Genomic DNA, 22,815 nt, shown 5'->3' with positions numbered 1-22,815 from the left:
CTGAGCTGGTGGTGCAGTCCGTGTCCACAGCTGCCTTTTATCCGAGAGGTTGAGGTTTTATAGAGGTGTAAATCTTTCAACATCTGCAGTGTGACTCACTCCTTCCCTCTGGCAGCCTGGGTGTTTAACCCAGTAAGAAAGATGGGACCACAAAGGAGGATTTATTGCCCTGTTCCAGCTTATGGTTTCACTATAGAAGCTTTCTGGTGCATATAAGCAGGCAGGTAAAAGGAGCCACTCTGAAGAAGATAGCAATGGAAAAGGAGGCCTGGATGGAGGTAGTCAGAGTTCAGCACTGGCAACATATTCAGCCAGGCCTGTCCCTCTTTGCTGTAATTTTTCTTCTCATAAAGAAAAGGAGAGTGTAGATATGGGCCTCCCTGCTTGTTGCCCCTCTATCACCTCTGAAGTTTAACACCATGAGACAGCACCAAACTGCTGCAGAGCTCCAGAAATGCAGGAAATCTCTGGGCTGGCCCTCACACTGCAGCCATTTTTCAAAATAGTTCCTTGTTCTTCCCACAGCTCCTCCATTCTCCTCCATCACTGCAGCCCCTTCCCAATTATATCACCAAAGTAAAATTCCTAGCTTCATTACTAGCATCCAGTTAGCTGAGCAAGCAGGAATTCTGATGGAGGATTGTGCTGGGAACAAAGGACAGGTCAGGCTGCTTATGCTCAAGGGACAGAAAGCAGCAGTGCTGGAGAGTGAGATTCAGAATATATTTCATTAGCTGCACAGCCACATCTGCTTTTTATTCGCCCTTTGGATTGGGAGAAATACTGTGTGTTTGCATTTCCTAACTGATGGCCGAGCCAGGAGATATTTGGACATTTCTTGATCCTTGTTTTATGTGCCAGTGCCTTTGACTTAACTCTGCAGGTGCTGGCTCCCCCAGGCTCTGCCTGGGCACCCCAAGTTGCTCTGTGCTGTTTTGCTGGCGGCTGCCGGTGAGCTGCACTGCCACAGCCATGCCCTGGGAAGTGCCCCTTGCTTCACCCACCTGCAGGGCTGCCCTCCCTCACGGTGAGCAGCCTGGCCAGGGCACGGTCCCCAAGGTTATCAGTGTGAGAAGATCAAGGTGTAGCCATGCTGCTCCTGGCCTGCAGCTCTGGTGGAGAAGCCTGTGACTGTCAGACCATGTCCCTGGAGCACTGGGGCACATTGCCACGATGTGGTGCAACAAAGCAGAAGTAGGAAGGCAATAGGACAGTGTGCTCTGGCAGGGCCACCCAGCAGGAAACTGCCTGTGCTCTTTTCCTCTGCAGGCACATCTCAAGCAGAGCGTGTGCATCTTCCAAGTATAAGCTACTGCTTATTGTAACAGCATTAATACTGCATACTCTAACAGTACCTGTGACTGCTAAGTTTACTTGGGAGGTGGGTACCTCCCTTCTTCATCTGCTCTTGTGTAAATCACTTTATCTTCAGTTGTGCAGGCAAACCACGAGTCTGTTTCTAACCCCTGAGCACACAGGCAGGGTGGGGAGGAAATGACAGAGACCTTGGGACTGAACTGTCAGGAGCGTGATGCAAATCACAGCCTCAGAGTCCATTTTCTGAGCAAATGAGTGTGCACTCGGCCATGGCAGACCTTGATCCCTCAGCCAGCTGGCCATGAACTCTTCTGCACAGCAGAGCCACCGTGACAGGCCCCTGGGTGTGCCCCATACATGCCCCACTGCCATTGGTGGGCCCAGCCACACCTTGTAGCCCCAGCAGGAGGGGTTGGCAGCTGCCAACCCCAACACCACATTCTTTGTAGGGGCCCAGAGGGACTGCTGGGCACTTACCCAGCTGTGGGCCAGAAACCGAGTGTGTTCCCAAGATGACGCAGTAGTAAAGATGACAAAACAGCTCAGTTTGATCCACACAACTATTTCTTTTTTTAATTATTAACTTGTGCCTTACAATAGAAGAGGAAAGAGTGCAAGCAAACAATCTGCTGGTTCCAGGAACTACTCTGGCAGCGCCGCAAGGGCAGCAAGGTCTGGTGATGATAACCCTGCCAGGGCACTGACACACAACACGTGGAGTCTCCGGCTCTTGCAAAAGCGATCGCTGGCAATTTAAGGCATTGAAGGAAACCTATGGTTGTTAAATCCTATATCAAATTTGGCACACATTGGAACAGTTAGAGTGGAGACAAGGATGCTTTGTGGGCTGGTGTTCAGGAGTCCTGCAGCTTCCCAGTGCCATCTGGGGCACGGTGCTAATCTGGGCACAGGGTTTTCATGTGAAGACTGTGCAGCCAAACAAGGAGCCCTCTGACCCTAATATTTGGGAGATAGTGATACCGCATGAGGTGCTGCACCCTGCAACATGGTGGTGCCTTCACCTCCAATGTAGCAGTTCCCTGCCCTGTGCCTGCTGCTTGTAAACCCCATGTGCCTGGCTCGACTAGTGCTGTCAGAAAACAAGATTTGTCAGTACAAAGGAAAATTAACATTCCTTATAGTTCGAAACATACGTGGCTAAGATCAAATGTCAGGAGTGGTTACAGTCCAGTATGGCTATTTCTGTGTTTCTAGGGTTAAAAGTGAATGGCTACAGTTTGAGAGTGGGGAAGAGTTTAGCTGTACATGGATTTGGATAGTTGATGAAGGTATGTAGCCTTGAAACTAGTTATAGTAAACATGTTGAGCTGTTTCCCTCCCCTCCCCAGAGAGCGGGCTCAGCAGCATTCCCAGCCAGCTGCCCCTCGCCCGCCGCAGGAGGAGAGAGGGAGCGTGCTACGAGTCCATGTGCCACCACCACAACGACCAACATGCATCTCTAGCTACCTGGCCTGCGTGCCCCCACCCCATTTAAAAGGGAGCAATGTGCCAAGCTCGGCCTCTGCATGGCAGGACCCACAAGGAAGCCATCCCTGGGTTGGTGTCCCCAGGAAGGTATGTGTTTCTAAGGGAGGCTTCCTGTGAGCCCAGGGCAGCTTCATGCTCAGAGGAGCAATTTAAAGGCCGAGTGGAGACTGTTCCCCCTCAAATGCATGAGAACAGGGTCCTGATGGTTACATCTTTGCATTTGCAAGGATTCCTCCATGCAGGTTTAACCTCCCTCTTTTCTTGACAGAGGTTATGGTCCCCTGAACCACCTCAGCCCTGCTGGATGATATCTTAGAGGTCACTTTAATAACCTCTCCTTGCTCCTCCTCTTTGAAGGACAGAGTAGAGGAACTAAAGCTCCTTGGCTGGAAGGAGTAAGTGGGGCTGGGGAGGGAATTGAGTGATGGAAGGCCGCCGCTTCCCATGCTGAAGAGGTTCTCCTCTCCCTCCAGCAGCTTCCTGCAAGCACATCACAAGGGAAGAGGTTAGTATGGGGATGTGAAACATCTGCAAAACTTGAGAGCAAGTAGTGCCCTGAAGGCAAGCCCAAGCCATCACCCCAGGTCACAATGCACCATGAAACTGATTCAAAATCATATTTTGGTCAGCCATTTCTGGAGGACTTGCAATATGGGATACATGAGAGCAACTTTCTCCCCTTTCCTCTCCAGAAACACCAGGAAAGTGAGCACCTGAAGCACAGGGACTCAGCCTTTTGCATCTACTTACGACAAGAGAGACAAGTTTCCAACCCCATTAAAAATACTGCTTCTGGGATGGCTGAGGGATGTGGTTCACAGCTGCTAGATTGAGGCAGGACATGGAGCCATGGCTGCTCCCCAGGCAGGAGCATGGCCGATCCACGTGGGGGAGATGAACAACACGCTTGTGGTGCTCCTTGAGTGTGTACCCAGGTATTTTTTAGGTCCTTGAAAATACCCCAGCCTAGTGGGGTCAGGGGATTGGGCTTGGGAAGTCCAGGTAGAGCAGGAATAGAGCAGCCTTACCTGTAGGCAGCTATCTCGATATCGAGGGCCATCTTGACATTGAGCAGGTCTTGGTACTCCCTCAAGTGCCGAGCCATCTCGTTTTTGGTGTTTCGCAGGTCATCCTCCAGCTGTCCAATGGTGTCCTGCCAAGGCAAGAGTGCTCAGGGCTGTGTTTTGGATCAGGATCTTCTCCCACAGTCCCACTCTGCTTTGCCCATTGTAGAGACAGGGAAGTTGCAATGGGAAATTGATCCATGATGGCACATCCCACCAGGAGCTTGGGACCATGAAATCTCATGCTAGCAGGGATGGAGAAGCAGGCAGAGCACCAGGCATGGCTTGTGAGCGTGTGCAGTGGGGGAGGCCTTTGGTGGATTGCCATTGATGGATTTATGTAGTTTCCCACCTGCAGCGGGGTCTGTGAAATGAGCAAATAGTGCCTGGTGCTGGGACCCCCAGTCCTGCAGGGGACAAGGTAGGCTGCTACAGAGGGAAGGGAAGTTTTGGGCTTAAACATCATCAAGTAGAGGCAGTGGCTCAACAGGACAAGTGAGAGCACCCCACACTGCAGCAGCAGCAAAGAAAGACTGCAGTCTGCGTCTGCAGGGCTTAAGAAGAGTTGGGACATGCTTCCAGGAGGTGGAAGGAGAGGTGCTGCTGCCAGAGGTCTCTTCCAGGAGTGGAAGTCTGACACCTTCTCAGGAAAATGCCTCAGAGCCCTGGAGTGGGGTTGTGAATGCAGGGATTTGGGGAGGTTATAGAGACAGGGGCCTGCCCTGCAAGAGCCAGGGTGCTCAGCTGGACAACGGCATCCTTCCAGCGTCCTTCCTGTCAGCTTTGCCCTGCCTTTTGTCCCTTATAACACATTCTACCCGTGGTGTGCAGGATTCCAAGGCCAGATTTCCTGCTAACAAAGGAGACTAATCTTTTCTTCTATTTTTTTTTCTCAGAAAACAAGCAGTCTGTACTTTTCCCACATGCATCTAGGTATCTAAGCAGCAGCTTGAAAGTGAAACCTGCTCCCATAGGGCTCTTCCCAATCAGAAGGTTTCCCGCTGCCAGCTGCCCCACTGTGCCACCAGAGGATCGTGATTTGGAACAGGAATGAGTCAGCAGTTTGCATTTAAGCCAGGATGTAGCCCTGCCTACAAATGCCTGCAATGGCCACTGCCAACCTCAACTCTCCTGCAGCCCCTCCCAGAGTCAGGCCTCTGCAACTGCTTCCAGATCGTCTGTTCAGCAAACGATCTTTGTCTTGCCATATCATCCCCATCTTGTCCCCTTCCTATTCCTATCATGTCCCCAGCTTCCTCTCCTGCCTGACCTTCCTCGTGGACAGTGCAGAGACAGCCACGGGACGTGGAGCTGCCCAGGGAGCAGGGAGCTGTGCTGACCCTGATGCAGTGAGCCCAGTTCGAGCAGAGCCCCTCAGAGAAGCAGTGGCAGCTCGTCCTGAATGCAGCATGAAGAATGTCACAGTCAGATTAGCTGGGCACAACCAGCCTTGTGGGACATTTAGGGGTCATCCTTGTGGTCTCTGCTTTGACCTGTACTGCCCTGACCATTTTCCACAGCCAAAGATCTGCATGAAGCTGTGCCTCTGAGGAGCTCATTGGGGCATCAACTGAAAAGCCTCAGGACATGGCTGATGCTGCTGTACAGATTAAAGCCTCTGCTCTGATGCAGACAGATTGCTGCTGCACCGAGCCAGGACAGGAAGGAATGACTTGAGGTGATCCCCACCCTGGGACAGCTCCACTCTTGCTGCTGTGACTCTTTGTGCCTCCAGCCCCCTTCCCTCTGCCAGCAGTCCACATGAACAGAAAGCTCTTTCAAAACTGGTTGTCCTTGTTCCTGGTCTGCACCTCTCTTCCACACTCCAGCTCTACCAGCTGGTGGAATAAAAACCCTCTCCTCACACCACTGCAAACCTGTCCCCTAACAAAACCTCTTGCATGTTGGTTCAGATTTGACTGGGCAGCCCACAAATACAAAGACATGTCCCTGCTTTGGCAGGATCATTTTAAAAGCTCAGACAATAGGAATATTCTCTTTTAAGACACACTTCCAACCTTTTCTACTGTTTGCAGCCAGGGAAATTACTCGGCAGTTACACATGCACATTGCTCAAAAGACTTTTAAGTATTGCTACACATAAAGCAGGTCTAGAGGATCATATAGGAAAGCAGTGCCATGCTGTCACTAAAGCAATTTCAGTTATGAGGCTGTTTAATCCAGTTGCTTAATATATTTTTCCCCCAATTGATAAGTTGCTTCCAGAACTCCTCTTTCACATGGTGACAAGACTATTTAAGATTACTGTGTATAATTTTTTCACTATAGATAATATTTTATATTGCCTATTTCCACAAAAATTGTTGAAGACCACCTCAACTATTCAGGAAGCTTGCAAGCAGCTTGGAGCTAAGTCACAAGTTCTAAAATACTTGGCAAAATTTGGCCTTGGAAATGACAAGGCATTACTTGGGCCCTTCAGGTATGATTAAAGGCAGTTGTTTCAGTATTTAGAAGGAAATGGCTTGATTTAGAAATCACAGATCATTTAACAGCCATATAATAGAACAATCTCAGGATTTATTTTATTATAAATCATGAATATTTCCTTGTAGCAAGAAAATGTGGCAATACTGCAGTAATGGAATAAGAGATATGGAGCACTCAGTGTCTGCCCCACATGAGTCTTTCCACAAACATAAGAGCTGCTGGGATCTGTCTGCAAGTCCAGACTTAACCTCTGCAGAGCTCCAATTTCTGCAGTGCAGGTGCCAAGAGCCAGGCCACAGGGCAGAGGGCCAAGCCTGGGCAGACAGCTTCGAGGAATTACCCACAACGATGTGTAGGCAATTTTGGACCTGATCGTTAAGGGACAGGGCAGGGACGGATCGATGCCCCAAACAGTGCTACCGTGTGCAGCGATGTCCCCTGCAGGGACGGGGTGTTGGAGGGGGTGTCCTGACCTGCTTCCCCAGAATCTGCCCTGTGTGGTTTTGCCTCTGGATGAAGGCAACAGGCAAAGCCGTGGTGGGGCAGGATCTGTGTGCGGGCGGAGAGGCACAATGCTGGGCGGTGGGAAGGCTTCAGGAATGCCTGGCACTGCGCAGCGCTGCAGGGGCACTGCCTGCATGGGTGGGTGCTGCGCAAGGCAAGAGGGGTGGGTGCCGTTCCGTGCTGGGGGTGCTTGGTGTAGCGCGGCACTGATCGGGACAGCGCGGGCGGTGGCGCTGAGCGATGCGGGGCGGGGGGCGCCGCACGGGGCCGGGGTGCCCAGCGCTGCACAGAACTGCGGGAGTGGCTGCTGCAGGGGACAGAGCTGCGCTGCAGCATTTCGCAGGCTGAGGAGATGCTCAGCGCTGCACAGGACTAGGGGAAGGAGAGTGCGGGGTCGCAGGTGCCGGTGCAGCACCGCGCCGGAGGTTTGCGTGGGATGGAGGTTCCCGGTGCTACACCTTACAGGGGATGGCTGCTGGGATGGAGGTGCCGACTGGGCGCGGATGGCGCGGGAGGAGGATGCTCGGTGCCGCCCGGTGCCCGGCGCTTAGGGAAGGGGATGGTGACGGTTCCCGGCGCCGCCCGGCTCACCTGCAGGCCGGCGGCCTCGGCGTTGTGCCGCTCCTCCAGCTCCTGCAGCTGCCTCTCCAGGGACTGGTGAGCGCCACGCAGGCTCTCCATCTCCACCAGGCGCGCCTGGAGCTGGCGGCGGCACTCGCCGGCCTCCCGGCGGCTGGCTCGCACGGCCTCCTGGCTGCGGGCCGCCCGCTCGTGCAGGCGGGCGCAGCGGGCGCGGTACCAGTCCTCGGCCGCCTGCAGGTTGCGGGCCGCCAGCGCCTCGTACTGTGCGCGCAGCTCCCGCAGCGCCGCGGCCAGGTCGGGCCGCGGGCCGGGCGGCGGGGCCGGGGCCGGGAGCGCGGCGCCCAGCTCGGCGAGATGCTCGGCGTGGGCGCTGCGCAGCGCCGCCAGCTCCTCCCGCAGCGCCGCCGCCCGCCGCTCCAGGTCGGCGCTGGCGCGGGAGGCCGCTTCGGCCGCCTGCTGCCGGGAGCGCAGCGCCCGCTCCGCCTCGGCGCGGCTCCGCGCCTCCTCCTCGCAGCGCGCCCGCAGTCGCTGCGTCTCCTCGGCCAGGCGCGCCCGCTCCAGCGCCGCCTGCGCCCGCTCCCCGTGCGCCTCCTCCAGCCGGGCGCGCAGGGCGCGCAGCTCCCCGCCCAGCAGCTGCCCCAGCCGGCGCGGCTCGTCCGAGCGCTGCCGCAGCGCCGCCAGCTCCGCCGCCAGCGCCCGGTTCCGCTCCTCCAGCGCCCGCACCCGCTCGATGTACCCGGCGAAGCGCTCGTTGAGGCCCTGCAGCTGCTCCTTCTCGCTGCCCCGCGCCCGCCGCGGCTCCGCGCCGCGCTCCCGCACCGCCTCCGGCTCCGCGCCCGGGCGCGCCCACCGGCCCGCCGGCATCTCGGGGCGCCGCGGGGCCTCCGCGAAGAGGTGGCGGTAGGAGGCGGCCAGGACCGCTGGCTCCGCGCTGTAGCTCATGGCGGCGGAGCGGGACCGGCGGCGGTGCCGGCGCTTATGTACGGCGGGGCGGAGCGCGACGCGGTGCGGAGGGGGCGCGGGGCGGAGCGCTCCGTCGGGGAGGGGGCGCGGTGAGGTGCGCGGTGCGGTGCGGTGCGCGGTGCGGTGCGGTGCGCGGTGCGCGGTGCGGTGCGCGGTGCGGTGCGCGGTGCCGCCGCGGCAGGAGGCTGCAGGAGCTGTCCGTGCGCCGCGGTGCTGAAGGGCTGGGGCAACGGGCGGGGCACGGGGCGGGACGGACGGATGGGTGTAGGGAGGGAATGTGTGTGCGGAATGGACGGACACACGGATGCAGAAAGAGCATGCAAACATACACAGCCATGTGGACGAGGTCACACACACACACACAAAGAGACAGATGGATGCACAGGCATGGAAAAAGGGTCAGGCACATTCACAGTAAAACACACATGCTCGGAGCCAGAGAGACAAAGGGACAAGCAGCCGTTCAGAGAGACACAAAGATGCACTGGCAAGGAGGGGCAGAAAGGAAGAGAGAAAGAAGGAAGCTGGCAGAAATGGGCAGGTGGAGAGAGAGAGTCAGGCAGACACCCAGAGACAAAAGGCAGACATACACACAGGTGCACACACACAAATCACTCTTGCTGGTGTATCCCCAGATGTCCACTCCAATGCTCAAGGGAAGCTGTGCTGTGCATCTCTGTCTGGGCTGAAGGTGTCCTGGGGGCGTTGGTTCCAGCCCCTCTTCTCTGATAAGGACCAGGGTGCCTATGTCTGTGTGGGATCTCCGTGGGATAGGGATGGGGGCTGCTGGGGTGCAGAGTTGGGGATATGCCTGGAAGAGGGGGTGACCAGGACAAAGACTGATAATGGTCGGTCCAGATGTGCCACAGGTGACACACAGGGAGGATTTTGCCTTCAGATTATTTTCCAGGAACTGAAACACATCGGTTTCTCTACTATTCATGCAAGGAGGCAGGGCCTTCCCACTGGCAAGGGTTTGCTGGGAGTACCCAGGGCTGCATCACTGATGGGAAGGGGGATACATGCACACCCCACCTCCAGGCCAAGCGCACTGCCTGCACCCCAGTGCAGGACCTGCCAAGAGACCAGGGAGAAGTGTCTGATTTCTAGGAGCAGCTGCACAAAATATAGCTATGAGATGGAAAAACAACTTAATTGTGATCTAAGTGTGAGAAACACGGTGAAATGAGCAAATATTTGGATCCTGTCCCCTACTGTACATCTCAGTGCCACAGAGTTCTGCACTGATGCCCAGTTCCTCTACTTTGTTTATCTGTTTGTCCTCACAGGTGACCGGAGGACAGCATGAGGGAGTTCCAGCAAATGAGCAAATGAGCAGGGAGGACGAACAAGCCCAGGCTGGCATTGGAGAGAGCTGTGACTTCCAAAAGATCTGTTGCTGTGGTTGAGCAATGCCTTCAGTGCAGGTAGCTCAGTGCGCAGCTGCAGCATGAGCCGCACACTTGGATCATCCGAGCAGCTCACGTTTTGATGGCAGAGCATCCCAGGCAGAGAGCCTTGCCACAGGAGAGGCTGCCCGCTGTCCTTGCCCTGGCCAGGGCTGCCTGGCTCACACAGCCAAGGCAGAAATCCTCTCCTTGGTCTGTTCTTTTCCCCAGGTATTTCACATATTCCTCACACACAAGTGTGTTTTACCATTTCCTCAATATCTCCTACTTTGCATTACAATAGCCTAAGTCAGGGGTTTACTATTGGGAGTAACTGATGACAGAATGGAGAAGTTTCCAGCTCTGCTTAGTTATGTGCGTGGCACTGCTTTGATGACTTTGTTCTGATGCTTATTCCTGATAATAGAGGCTTCTGTGGTTCTCTTTGTCACAGGAAAGTGGGGTTCAGCTTACCCTGGCTTCCTCAGTCGTGCTGTTTTAGCACTGCCATACACATGTAGCCTATCAACTGGGTTAGGAGTGTCACAGTCTCCTCCAGCACGTGAACTACAAGGTACCCTGAAGGGACTGCTGACTTCCATGGGAAAGACCCTGGGATCAAATCCCTTTGCCTCCCAATGGGTTGAGGTGTTCTGACATCTTTCTACACACCCAGGAGGAGGCTGCATGAAACAGGTGAGACCTGTGCCAGTTGCTGTTGTGACTGCTGGGACTGTGTAGCTGATTGAGCACAAGGGGTCAGAGTCACTAAATTAGAGTGGCTGCTGCTGTCATGCAGAACAAGGATGTGACTCTGTGGCTGGAGACAAACTGAACACTGGCATGTCAGACCTGAAATGAGATGACAAGCTGGAAGTGGGCACAAACCAAAAGCAGGGCAGTGCCTGTGATGTGTTCAGCATCAGGAAACCTTGACACTTGAGTAACTGTTGAGACATAGAGACACATGACATCAGGGGGAATTTTATAAGGGTAGAAAACAAGCAGAAACCCAAAAAGAAACAGTCCCATAGCTAAGAACTGTACACCAATGAAACAACGATGGGTTGTATTAGGGATTAAATTACCCAGGACCATTCTGTACCTCCTAGTTACTTCAAAAATCAAGCCTTGTATGTGAGACAGCAGGAGGACTCCTTAAAGCTCAGTGATACTCTCCACATCAGCATCTGCCTGCTGATGAGGCTCATTAAACAACTTACCTCCCAAGCTGCAGTCTGCCTGGGCTTGTGAGTCACAAGGAAAAGCTGTACTCTGAGCTGTGCACACACAGCAGTGGGACACACACCTCCTGGCCAGCACAGCCCATGAAACTAATGCTCTGGAGAACTGTTTCACCACCCAGCCTCACCACAGCAGCTTCATGAGAGGGAAATGCTTGCCAGCAGTGGGAAAAAGACATATCCCAGTGTCTCCCAGGAGGCTGCTGCCACATCTCCTGTGGCACAGGTGGGTCTGACCCCCTGCAAGAGGGAGAGCTCTTTGGATAAGGGCAGCAAAGTCAGGGAGAAAACATATGCAAGTGGTAAACATACACGTAAGGAACACGGATGTGTTTAATTGCGTGCACACAAACACTACCAAAAATTGGAAACTGGCTGTACTGGATCCCTCTAACTCAGGAGTTTGTTTCTGACAGTGAGAGATTTATGCTTCTTTGGTATAACTTCTCTGGTTCTGTCTGTCTGCAGCTCTGGGGCTCCCTAGACAGCAGTCATATCTCATCTCTGTTTGCTGGCCCTTATCTAATCAGTACAAGTTCACGTCCTGCATGCCATTGTGCTCTGTAATCCACAGTTTGAAGTGCATTCTATGAAAAAACATAATCTTTTTTCATGTTTCAGAGTGGCTGCCAGCTAATTTCATTCCGTGTCCCTGGCTTGTGGGACACAATGGAAGAGCTGGGATATGGTTTCTCCCCATCTCCCCGTGCAGAATTTTGCAGATGTCTGCCTTGCCCCACTTCACCTCTTTCCTAGGCTGAAAGGTTTTTGTCTATTACATTTTCCTTTACAGAAAAGCCATTTCACACTTTTAGTCATCCTTGTTGGCTTCAGTGACTCTTCTGGGGTTATGTGTTGGAAAGATGCACAGACAGATATTTCAGGAGGGGCCCTTCCACGAGGATGCATGGAAATAACAAATACAGATGGCTGCATCTCCAAGTGAAAACTCTTGCTTGGGTACCCTGTGCAGGTCCTGTGAGATGTCCCAGGGCAGTGGGAAGTGCAGGCTGAGCTTCCCTGGCAGGCAATGCCTCCCCACCACAGGCTTGGCACTGAAAACGGGCTTTGCTACAGCCTGAACTAATGGTTCTGGTGCCATTGGGTGTGTCCCCTTGGAAAGGCATGGAGCAAGGCTGACAGAGCCTGGAGAGGTACCAATGGGCCAAGCATGGCTGAGTCAGCAAAACCCTGCCCAGCTGCGTGTCCCTGTGCCAGAGGGTGGTGGCAGAGCCTTATCACCTGGAACAGAGTAGAGGGTAATAGGAAAAGCTGAGGGAATCCTTGGGCAGATAAAGGAAGCATCATGGCAATGGGGACAGGAGAGCTGCTGCCAGAGTGAGGGAGACATTCCCAGCCTCTGGCCACCACTGAGGCATGGGAAAGGAGACCGAATGTGCTGGTGGCTTGGCACAGCAGCATGGGCCTGGATGAGGTGGGGTAGATGGATGGCTGCCATCACCCTTGTCGCTGGCAGGGATCAACCTGAGGTAGCCAGAACCCCTCTCTGAGGCCTTTTCCAGGCCTACGTGGTCAGGAAAAAACAGACAGAAAAAGGAGGCTTGTTTTGCTGGGGATGCTTGTTTTGCCCTGCACTTTTTGTGGCGGTGCTGACCCAGCATGGCACAACTGGGGGCCACCATAGGGCAGTTTCTGCTCTGCACAATCATCCCCTCAGCCTCTCCAGCCTAATGGCCATGTCTGGAGGTGTGAGGGATGCAGTCTCTGCTCACAGTAGACTGGGATGGGCAGGCAGGACACTTCTGCCCATTGCTGTGGTCACTGTCCCCCAAGCCCCCAGCCATCACCCCCTACCACCCCCAGCTGCACAGGGACCTCCTCACCACCCTCCTGGCAGCACACGGGGCACACACTGACCCCAGCCTTGTCCCAGCCCATGGTGCAGACGTGCTCCCCAAATTATCAATGATTACTCGCATCATTGTAACCAAAGCTCTGTCTCCCTCAGCCGTCGTGGAGCTTAAAAATAAATGAACATTGTGCAGCACGGGGAGCTGCTGCCAGAGTAGACTGACCAGTCTTCTAAGGAAGCCTGTGCTTCCTTAAGCCCCTAGCTCAAGGTACTGCAATTCAATGGCAAACTACCACAAAATAGCCTTGTAACAGACTTTGAAAATGAGCATTATGTGGCACACAGCAACATTGAGGCTGACTGACAGAACTGTGGGAGCTCAGGCAGGCCAGGGAGGTGCAGGGCTCGGGGTGCAGCCCCAGAGATTTTGTCCAGAGCGATGCCAGGCCCTGGAGGAAGCCATTGGGGAGGGGCTGTGCAGCTGTTCTGTGAGCTGCCACATTGAATCACAGAATTGTTAGGGTTGGATTCTGACAAGGCAGGGGCGCCCGACCATGTGACACAGGAATGTGTCCAGGTGGGTTTTGAATATCTTCAGGCAGGGAGACTCCATAACCTCCCTGGGCAGCCCATTCAGTGCTCTGCCACCCTCAGCATAATGCTTTTCCTCATCAGAGGTCATAGGTCTGGAGCATCTCTTATGAGGAAAGGCTGAGGCCTGTTCAGCCTTGAGAAGAGGCAACTGAGACAGGATCTCATTAACGTGGATAAATATCAGAAGGGAGCGTGTCAAGATGATGGATCCAGCCTCTGCTCAGGGGTGTTGGGCAGTCGGACAAGAGGCAGAGGGCAGAAATTGATGCATGGGAAGTTCCACCTGAACATGAGGAAAAGCTTCTGTACTGTGTGGATGAACACGCACTGGTACAGATTGTCCAGAGAGGCTGTGGAGTCTCCCTCACTGGAGATGTTCAAGAACCATCTGAGCGCAATCCTGTGCCATGTCCTCTCGGATAACTCTGCTTGAGTGGGAGGTTGGACCAGACAATCCACTGTGGTCCCTTCCAGCCTGACCCATTCTGTGATTCTGTGATTCTGTGATTCATGTTGAGGTGGAACTTCTTGTGGTTTAGTTTATGGCCATTGCTCATCATTCTGTCACTGGGCACCACTGAAAAGAGACTGGCACCATCTTGGCACCCGCCTTTGACACATTTATATGCATTAATGACATCCCCTCTCGGTCGTCTCTTCTCCAGACCGAACAGGCCCAGCTCCCGCGGTGTTTCCTCACACGGGGAATGCTCCAGACCCCCCATCACCCTCGCGGCCGCCGCCGGGCCCCCTGCAGCAGCGGCCGCTCTCGCACTTTGCCGACGCTCCCTGGGCCCGGGCCGTGCGCCCGGCGCGGGGCTCGCACACTGCCCGCGCTCCCTGCCGGCGGGCGGGGCGGGGCGGGGCGCGGGCGGCGCCTGCGCAGTGCGGGCGGCGCGGGCGCTGCGGCAGTTGGTGCGGGGCAGTTCCACCCGAGCGCGGCGGGAGGTGAGAGCGGCCGCGGGCGCGCGGAGCGCGCGCGGGGCGGGTGCGCGAGCGGGGCGGGAGCGCGCCGGGGACCGCTGGGGCGGGTGGCGGGGGGGACAGCGCCCCCTCCCTCGGGCGCGCGCTCCGGCGAGGGGGGGTGCCGAGCCCGCGGCCGGAGCTGGGGCGGCGCGGGGAGACCCCCGGGGGCAGCGTCCGCCGTTGTCCTGCCCTGCCCTGCCCTGCCCTGCCCTGCCCTGCCCCGGCAGCCGCCGCTGCCCCGTCCCGCCCCGCCCCGGGCAGGGCAGCCCCCGCCGTGCCTCAGCCCCCCGAGCTGCCCCCGCCCGGAGCAGGGCGGCGATTCCGTGCCCGCTCCGCCGCCCGAGCCCCCGGCACGGTGCGTGTGAGCAGGGCCGGGGCCGGCACTCCGTGCCTCCGTTTCCGCTTTCCTTCCGCCCCACGTGGACCGGAGGGTCCCGGCGGCGCCTTCCCGCCCGCAGGTTCCCCCGGGGCGGCCGCCGCCCGGCCGGGAGAGGCGATGCTCCGTCCCTGGGCGCGGAGGGAACAGCGCGGTCCCGGGCAGCCTTGGGTCGGGGCCGGGGTTCGCTGTCACCGCTCCCGCTCCGTTGCGTTTGAGTTGCTCTTGGCAGTCCGGCTGTGTCAGGCTGGAGCTGATAACCCAAAGCCCGCAGCGAGGCACCAAGTAAATAAATAAATAAAACAAGCCAATGCAAGATTGCTTTGCTCGCATTTTGCTTACGCTTTTCTTCTTCTTCTTTTTTTTTTTTTAATCCCTCCTTTCGTGCCAAAAATAATGTTGCAAAATGTATGATGGAAACAAACCTACACTGGTTCTCTGATAGACCAGATGACTTAGTACGACAGTACTGCTTCTTGTAGCACAGGCAGTTTTGAAAATTCCTGGAACCACTGAGATTAAGTTTATTCCCTTGCTAGTGTTTCTAAAGGCTGCCAAGCTGGATGCTAAGGCTCGTCTTTGACGTGGTCTTGAGAACATTCCTCCCAAGCCATAATCACTCATGTTCTAAAATACTTTTTTTTAGCCCTGTAAGATTTATTGTTTGAACATCAAAGATTGCAAAATGCTCTCTAAGTAGTCACTTAGAAATGTCTCCCTGTGAGTTTATAATAACATTGTCACCAACTGAAATGTATTGATACAAATACTCATTTGTCACTAGTGATTAAAGTGAAAATACGAGGATTTTTAGGTCCTTTCAGGTACCACATGGTTTCACTGAAAACCAGAAACAAAACTCAAAACTGCATTTTGATCTTCAGTTCAAGTGCTGAATTTGCAGTTCCAGCACTGAGCAAAAACCCGGGTGTTTTACATGCAAACCGATCAGCTTAGCTCAGGAAGTCTGTCACTGTCCCTGTCAGCCCGTGTCAACCTAAACATATTTTAGAGTGGAACTGCTATTTAAAATAATCTATTGCCATTAGTCCGGAGTCCAAAAGATCGTTCAGGAACCTGCTGGTTTGATTAACAGCAGTTGGGGTTTGTTCAAGCATAGACGTGGTTTCATTATATAGCACAATACAACCTTTACTCTGTACAGCGTCATTCAAACAAATTGTATGGCAAAATGCACCACCGAACTGCATTTAGAATGCTCCATTGAATTAAGTACAATTGCAGAGAGAAGTGGGGAGAAAAGCTGTAAGAATGGGAGAGATGTTTTCAGCTGAGGTTTGAAATTAGCAGCCTGTTAGTATATTTGCACTGGTAGCATTAGTGTTATATGATGATGATTCTGGGATATATGCTAGCGAAAATCAGATGCAGGCTGAAACTTTCCCAGGCAAATTTCCAGTTTGTAGGCAATTTTTAATCATCATAATGATGATGATAATAATACCCCTCTGGAACTGTCACTCCTTGTCATGTTTGATTCCTAATATAACTTGAAGAGAAAGCTAATAGACCCGTCTTAAAAATCACTAGAAATATTTATCCTAGACTTTTTTTAACTTTCAGGGGAATGTTTGGGTTTTTTTAAACAGAAAGCTTAGTGTGATGTTTACTGGTAAACATTGTGGGATTGTGCTTTTTGGGGGAACACTGGAAGGAGTGTTTTATTTCCTTCAGAAATATACAAGTATATTATTTTTGCATTGGAAGTAGAAGGGATGCAAACTATTAGAATACGGTGTTTAAGTGATGCCTATTGAAAAAGCAGATCTTTTTATTTAATCACATCATAACTCTTACTTGCAGTTCAGCTTAATAAAATAATGCTTGTTGAAAAGTGATAGGTGGGTGGGTGAGCTGTTGCAGCATGAGCTGTTATCTGGGGATGGCGCAGGCCAGCTGCAGAGCAGGTCTGGTGCTCCAGGACAAGCTGAGAGGGTCTGCAACCTTTGAATCCTGCAGGAATAGTAGATACTGACTTGCAAGGAAGTGCAGGAAGAAGGGCTGACCACAGCTCTTTCCCTGAAAATCTTGAGCAAGAGACAGAAGTGGGGTCATGCAGTTGCACTCAGTGAACCCATCATTTTGCAGGAATTTTAAATTAGGAAGTGCTGGGGAGTCTGGGTGGTTCAGTACTATGGAATTTGCCATTGCTTGGGCACTGGTGACAATCCTACACAAAGAAGCGTTACCACGGAGAAGCTGCTTGGCCTGGGGAAAGTGGATTAATGGTCTCCAGCCAGGCTGCAGTGGAAAGTTGTCATAGGAACTGGCTCGCTGTTCTGCAGGCTTGTGCCTTGTCTTTGCTCCTTTAGAAGAACACCTCAGTAACTAATGGCCTCAGATAAGAAATACTCACATGCCATCCAGTGTAAAGCCATGAAGAGAGCAGGGCAGTCTAGCTCTACCAAGGGAAACTGAGGACAGCGCTGTACAGCAGGGCACAACCTGAGTGATGTGCCTTGGGATGAGCTCACTCTGCACCAGGTCACTGCCTCAGGGTGGCCCACAAACACTGGGTGTCCTGACAGAAAACAGCTGTGGCTTCTTTAGCAGTGAGAGTAATAGGAGAGAAAACTGAACAGAATGTGCCTGGGAGTGGGAGGTGGGAGCCTTGCCTGGCTCTTTGGGATGTATTTGGGATGAGATGTTTCCAAGCCAGTGCATGGGAATTCCTTACTTGTTGTCTGTACTGCATCTACTTATAAAATTTTATTTATTTATTGTCAGCAGCACAAATATAATTTGAAATGTTATTTGAAGTGGCCACAATCCGAGTGTTCAAGACTTGGCTATTCTGTGCTGAATCTTACTCTTTATGAGTATCTTCGAAGAGCACATGATACAAATATTTCCTATTTTAAAATGTCTGTTTTGTGCTATTAAAGAAATTGCTCTGTGTCATGATTATGATGCTTGTAGCAATGAGCTGTATTTTGCTTTTAAGTCATTATGACTTGTTAACTGGAATGGTTCCTAAAACCTGGAACTGTGCACTCTACACAGAGATCATGTAGATACTGATGAATTGGCTTCTTTAACACAACTGCAGAGAGAATCCAGCATATACAATAAATAGAACTTTATGTATGGTAAATAAACCTTAAGCAACATCTGGAAAAATTTGCATAGGTTTTGAAGGTAGCCACTGTAAGCAGTTGATAATCTAAACCTGCCTACATAAATGTGGTTGCTAAGTCTCATGCATGTGTTTGCAGGGCTAAAAAGGTGCTGGGGAGACCTGCCTGTATGAAGCAATATTAGGAGAAATACATTTTTACATGGTAGTATGAGATCAAGGAGGGAGCCTGAGTAATTCAACCTAAAAAACCCACAGCAGTCTGTGTTGAATCTTTACTATTACCTGAATGTAACAGTGTGTGCACCATACTATAAAGTCAAAAGCAGATTTGCTCTTATTTCCTGGCCAGTTGGGTCCCCAGGCATAGGAGCAGTGAGTGGCTGTGTGCCAGAACTCTTAGTCCTGTCACTTTTTCAAGTCTGGTACAGCATGGTAGAGGTTAAACTTGTGGCTTGCTGTGACCTTAACTTATCATCCTCTGGGCATGAAATACCTGCTGTGGGACTTACCAGCACAGTCAGCCCTTTTTTGGTGGTTTCACTAGAGATAACATTCTGACTAAACTGGGGAGGTTGGAGAGCCCACTGTGATCATCTGCATGCTTCTCTTAACACCTAAGGAAGAAAACAAGTGGGTTCTTACCCTGTGCATCATACCAGCTCAAACTGACTTAAATTCTGCAAAGGTGTGAGCCCATCAGATGTGGAAAGCAGGAGCCACGATAATGAGACACCTATAGAAATGATGCTGGGACTGAAACCTATTGGTTTCTCTTTTGAAATTGAAGGATGTGTGGGCAGAGCTTCTATAGGTGGATGGAAGAAGAAAGAGAGGTCCAAGGAGATGTGATCCTTCGGAGATTGGAAGGTGGCTCCAAAGTTATTGAAGTTAGTAGAAACAGATGTATGGGAAGAGTGTACTCCAGTGCAGCTCGTGTTGTAGCCAGCCTGTAGATAAGAAGGCGGTTGTGGTCTCTATAACTACCATTCCGGCTCTTTTCACCACAAGTGATTTATTTAAAAACAAAACCTCCTTGAAGTCATTATGTGGTCTAAACTTAGCTTAATTTAGTTATAGAGTATTCACATCTCCCAGCTGCGTTTCAGATATTTTTAAAGACTTGCTATTTTGCTTATGTGCTTACATTGAATCTTGCTTGGCACAGTTGGTTCAGAGGAAGGGGTAAAACAGAAATTTCCTGTATGTATTTCTGCAGGAGGCTCTGAAGTAGAGTGGTTTTCCACTGTTTATTTAAGAGCAGGCCTTTGGATTAGCTGGCTTTGACCCAGGCCTTGTAGTTCTCCCTGTTAACATTGGTATAATAGATAAAACACTTAAGATACATTCTCTGCTAGATTTTCAGGAAGCAACTTCTCACTGAACCTTCCAGGAAAGTACACTTCCCCAAAGTTTTTTCCAGCCAGGGTGGTTCAGTTTTGGCAGTTGTGGTGGCCAGATCTGGAGTGTGAGACCTTCTGAGTGGGTCGTCCCTCTTGTGAGAGCTGCTGCCTTTTCCCTGGCAGCAGCTGCTGCCTACACTGCTGTGGTAGGAACAGCTGCATCCCAGCCATGTCCACTGGGTTCAGGAGGAAGCATTTAGCTGTTCAGGCAGTGTTTGCTGCTGGAATCAGTATTCCTTATCTCCTTTGGAGAGCGTTAGCTGTGGATGGGAATCAGCTCATACTTTACTGCTTGGACTGTGCTCCTCTTGGTATTTGCATCAAATGCAGTGTGTCTGGCTGTGGTGTATAACAAGAGAAACTTTCTAGTCAGCTTGTAAAGTAACCTGGAAAGGAAGGTGAATTCAAAAGACTGAAGATGGTTTAGCATAAAGTGCCCAGAGTTATCTAGACTAGCTGAAATCAGTTGGTGTTTGGGTTGATTCAGTTGGTGGTGAGTTACATATAGGCATGCACAGTGAATAATTAGGAACATGAGGTCAGAGAAGAGCATGTGAATATTCTGCTCTCAGAAACCCAAAGAGGTCCTGAGGTTTGTGCCAGAGCTTTGTAATCATAACACGGCAATTACCAATAATAACATCTAAGAATAAGTGCTAGTAAAGGGCAGGCAGCATAGGTAATTTTGGAAGTCAGTAAATAGAACAGTTGCAATTAAAAATAAATAATCTTTTAATGTTGATTTTGTTTGCTTTCTCTGTCTCCAAGATACCTTCTTTTTTCCCCTCAAAGGAATAGCTGAACATGTTGGCAAATTTATTTCAAATGTTTCTCTCTGATCTTTTTGGATATTACAAAGCAAATCCATTCCAAAATTTTGCAGAGATGTACGTGGCCTTTGAAGTCACAGGAAAGGGCTGTGAAATTTGGTCCCAAGTGTCCTGCTTAAATCATGTCCTTTCTGACACCCTATGCAGTATTCCCTGAGAGTTTTTAAGAACAGATGCCCATAATAGCTGCATAGTTGTTTCTTTTTCATTGCTTGTTGAGTTCCACTTTTATAGTGCTGTTCTCAGTGTGTTCTTTTAGGTCAGGATGAGTTCATTCCCTAAAGAAAAAAACTGATCAGTTGAATGTAATTGCAGGTGTTCTGAGCATCAGTTAACTTGAGACTGACCCTGGAAACTGCTCTTCCAGTTCAGTTCCTGTAGCTTTCTCATCATTGAATACCAGTGGTGGAGTGAAGCTGGAAAGAGGAATTTAGCATAGAAGAAAGCCAGACTGGTAAATCATCTGTTAGTTCTGCTGTCTGGAAACTGAGGCAGGAGTCAAATTTCATTTTCCGCTTCATACCGCCCGCATCAGTCGGTGCACCAGTGATGTTTAAGGGCAGGTCAGCAAGACAGCCTGTTCTGAGTCTTTCAGTGTTTGGGGATGCTGCATTTCCCCATTGCTTACCTTTGTTAAAAGAAAAAAAAGGAATACAAAGCATAACCTAAAGGAAAGTACAAACATGTGAACCAAGTCTCTCTGAAGGAAGAAGTGGTCAGCAGACCAGTGTGTTCCACTTGTAATTAAAAGCAAGACTTCAGCAGACAGGGCTGGGTAGAGCTCTGCTAGAGAAAAAAGATGAGTGTTTTTGCCTAGAGCTCTAAGTGATTCAGGTAAGTAGAGACAAACCCCATCTTCTCTACCTGAATATGCTTGCTCTTCCCAAAAGTGTCTCTCCTAAGCAGTGACTGGTATACCAGATGATCTTCTGCTAAATCTTTTTATGTTATGTGAATTTAGCCTCTAGAAGGCATTAACTTGCCTGTACCCTTAACCACTTGGTGACTGCAGATACAGATATCCTGAGCAGAATGTCTTGCACATGTTCTGTTGTTTATTAGAATGTTCCTTACAGTGGTGTTGAAATAGAATGATTTTATAGAGAATAAGTATGTTAAAAATGTAATTCCTGGAATCATCAGCAGATGTATGTGATACTTCTTGAGCAAATTTATACAAATTGGGAAGAGTTTTAGTTGCTGTCATCTGAGATGGAGTGTTCATCTATAGCCTTCAGTAATTTCGGGACCTTTTCACTTCTGATCAAAATAATGCTGTAGTCTTTCTAAGAGCTAGTTAAAACCACATCTGCAATCTAACCTTTCCTTTTTTTTTTTTTTTTCATATGATAAGAGATTAGGTAGGTTCTTAACCTCTTGTTTTATATGTGTTTTAACTTCTCTTTCAATATTGCACTGGCAGTTTTATGAGCCAAGGCCAAAAAACTGCTTGCTAAACTTGAGCAATCAGGAGGGAACAGATGATGAAAAACTAACAGTGTTTTACTCATCTACCACTCATTTTTCTTCATAGACATGTAGAGAGTAGATATTAACAAAGACAGTAATAAAACGCACTGTGAGTCCTCATAAATCGATGTGTGCTGGTGGGGTCAGGAACAAATATTGGAAAGGTTAGAACATGCAGAGAGCTGTGTTCTCATGTTGTGACACTCAAAGCAAGGCTGGGAGTTTTTCAGTTGCTGATTTGAAAGCAATTAGGAGGAGGCATTTCTGTGGCTGCCCAGGAGGCTTTGTGCTGGCTGGGTGTGTGGTCAGCTCTTTTTTTTAGTGGTTGCAGTAAGTCAGGTAACACACTGAAAAAGAAGTCCTGGGTGAAGCAGGGCTATCATATTGCTCTGCTAGGGACAGGTGTTTTTAAAGGCATCTCAGAACCCAGAGGATCCAAGCTGTTTGCTCATCTGCAGCAGGACGAGACTGCTGTTGAATGCATCTTCAAGTCTACGTCGACAAGGTACTTGAGGTTCCCTGAAGAGAGAAGTCCTGGCCAGAGGGAAGGTTCAGTGTTGGAAACTCTCATCTCAGGTTTTGGGATAACAGGGATGTGCCGATGATGCCTTCTTAGTTGTTAACGTTCTCTCACCCTTCAGGCTGGCAGGTTTCTCCCAGTTTGCAGCTGATGAAGTAGATCTGCCACTTCATTGTGTTCCTTATGAGAACTGCTTATGCTGAGACAAATGCAGAGACAACACTCTGTGTCCTCCTCTGCTCCTGCCAGGGAACAGTCTCCTGTGTCAGCAGGACTGATTTAACATTAAAACCTAGAGAACTGAAGGGCCTGTGGAAAGGTGACTGTTTTCCCCAAATTAACTTAGTGGGTTGTGTTTTGCTTGGGCAAGATAGTCAGAAGTTTCCAAAGAAAAGAGGTTGATTCAGTTGGAAAACAGTTTAATGTAGGTCTTTGGAATCACTTGATAAAGCTGAGACAGTTAGGTTATCAAAGAGAAGCCAGAAGCCCAGTAAGAGCTCAAAGTAATTGTAGATGTTCGGTTATTTTACTGATTAATTTAGTCACACAGGATGCCTAACAAAAGCTGTACAAGTTAGCAGTCTTTTGGAAGATCTTGGGTATACTGCAAAGCAAGTATTTGTAAAATTAATTTACTTGTAGAGTTTCCTGTAGTGGTGCCGCTGTACTACACATCTGTCAAGATTAAATGAGATTTGGGGGCTGATAACATCTAGGTGGGGACACTATTGTGCCCTTAGGACAG

At 50.9% G+C, this 22,815-nt stretch overlaps 2 protein-coding genes across 5 annotated transcripts in view; one reads left to right on the top strand and one right to left on the bottom strand.

Moving 5' to 3' along the window:
• Nucleotides 1-1,713: 1,713 nt before the first annotated feature.
• INA (internexin neuronal intermediate filament protein alpha) lies at nt 1,714-8,326 on the bottom strand. Its single transcript, XM_069020450.1, has 3 exons — nt 7,416-8,326; nt 3,834-3,958; nt 1,714-3,285 (listed from the first exon to the last, which is right to left on the bottom strand). The coding sequence occupies exons 1-3, from the start codon at nt 8,268-8,270 to the stop codon at nt 3,012-3,014; spliced, it is 1,254 nt and encodes a 417-aa protein (XP_068876551.1). The 5' UTR covers nt 8,271-8,326; the 3' UTR covers nt 1,714-3,011.
• Nucleotides 8,327-14,279: 5,953 nt separating this feature from the next.
• The window catches only part of NT5C2 (5'-nucleotidase, cytosolic II), a 60,829-nt gene continuing 52,293 nt past the window's right edge, over nt 14,280-22,815 (top strand). For 2 of the 4 annotated variants that reach the window (XM_069019927.1, XM_069019923.1), the window contains exon 1: nt 14,280-14,356. The gene's annotated coding sequence lies outside the window, so the exon portion shown is untranslated. Of the gene's footprint in view, nt 14,357-21,963; nt 22,056-22,815 lie in introns of those variants that run through there. The other 2 variants (XM_069019924.1, XM_069019928.1) reach the window with 2 other exon arrangements.

The sequence above is a fragment of the Aphelocoma coerulescens genome, chromosome 6, assembly GCF_041296385.1.
Source record: "Aphelocoma coerulescens isolate FSJ_1873_10779 chromosome 6, UR_Acoe_1.0, whole genome shotgun sequence".
In the NCBI taxonomy this organism is placed as follows: domain Eukaryota; kingdom Metazoa; phylum Chordata; class Aves; order Passeriformes; family Corvidae; genus Aphelocoma; species Aphelocoma coerulescens.
Note: the sequence above shows the minus strand (reverse complement) of the source record. Positions and strands in the feature narration are given on the sequence as shown.

Coding starts and splice junctions, on each gene's coding strand:
- INA (XM_069020450.1), bottom strand. CDS start 8,270: ATGCCGGCGGGCCGGTGGGCGCGCCCGGGCGCGGAGCCGGAGGCGGTG. Junction 3,959..7,415: donor CCGAGGCCGCCGGCCTGCAG/GTGAGCCGGGCG, acceptor TTGCCTTGGCAG/GACACCATTGGACAGCTGGA. Junction 3,286..3,833: donor ATCGAGATAGCTGCCTACAG/GTAAGGCTGCTC, acceptor ATGTGCTTGCAG/GAAGCTGCTGGAGGGAGAGG.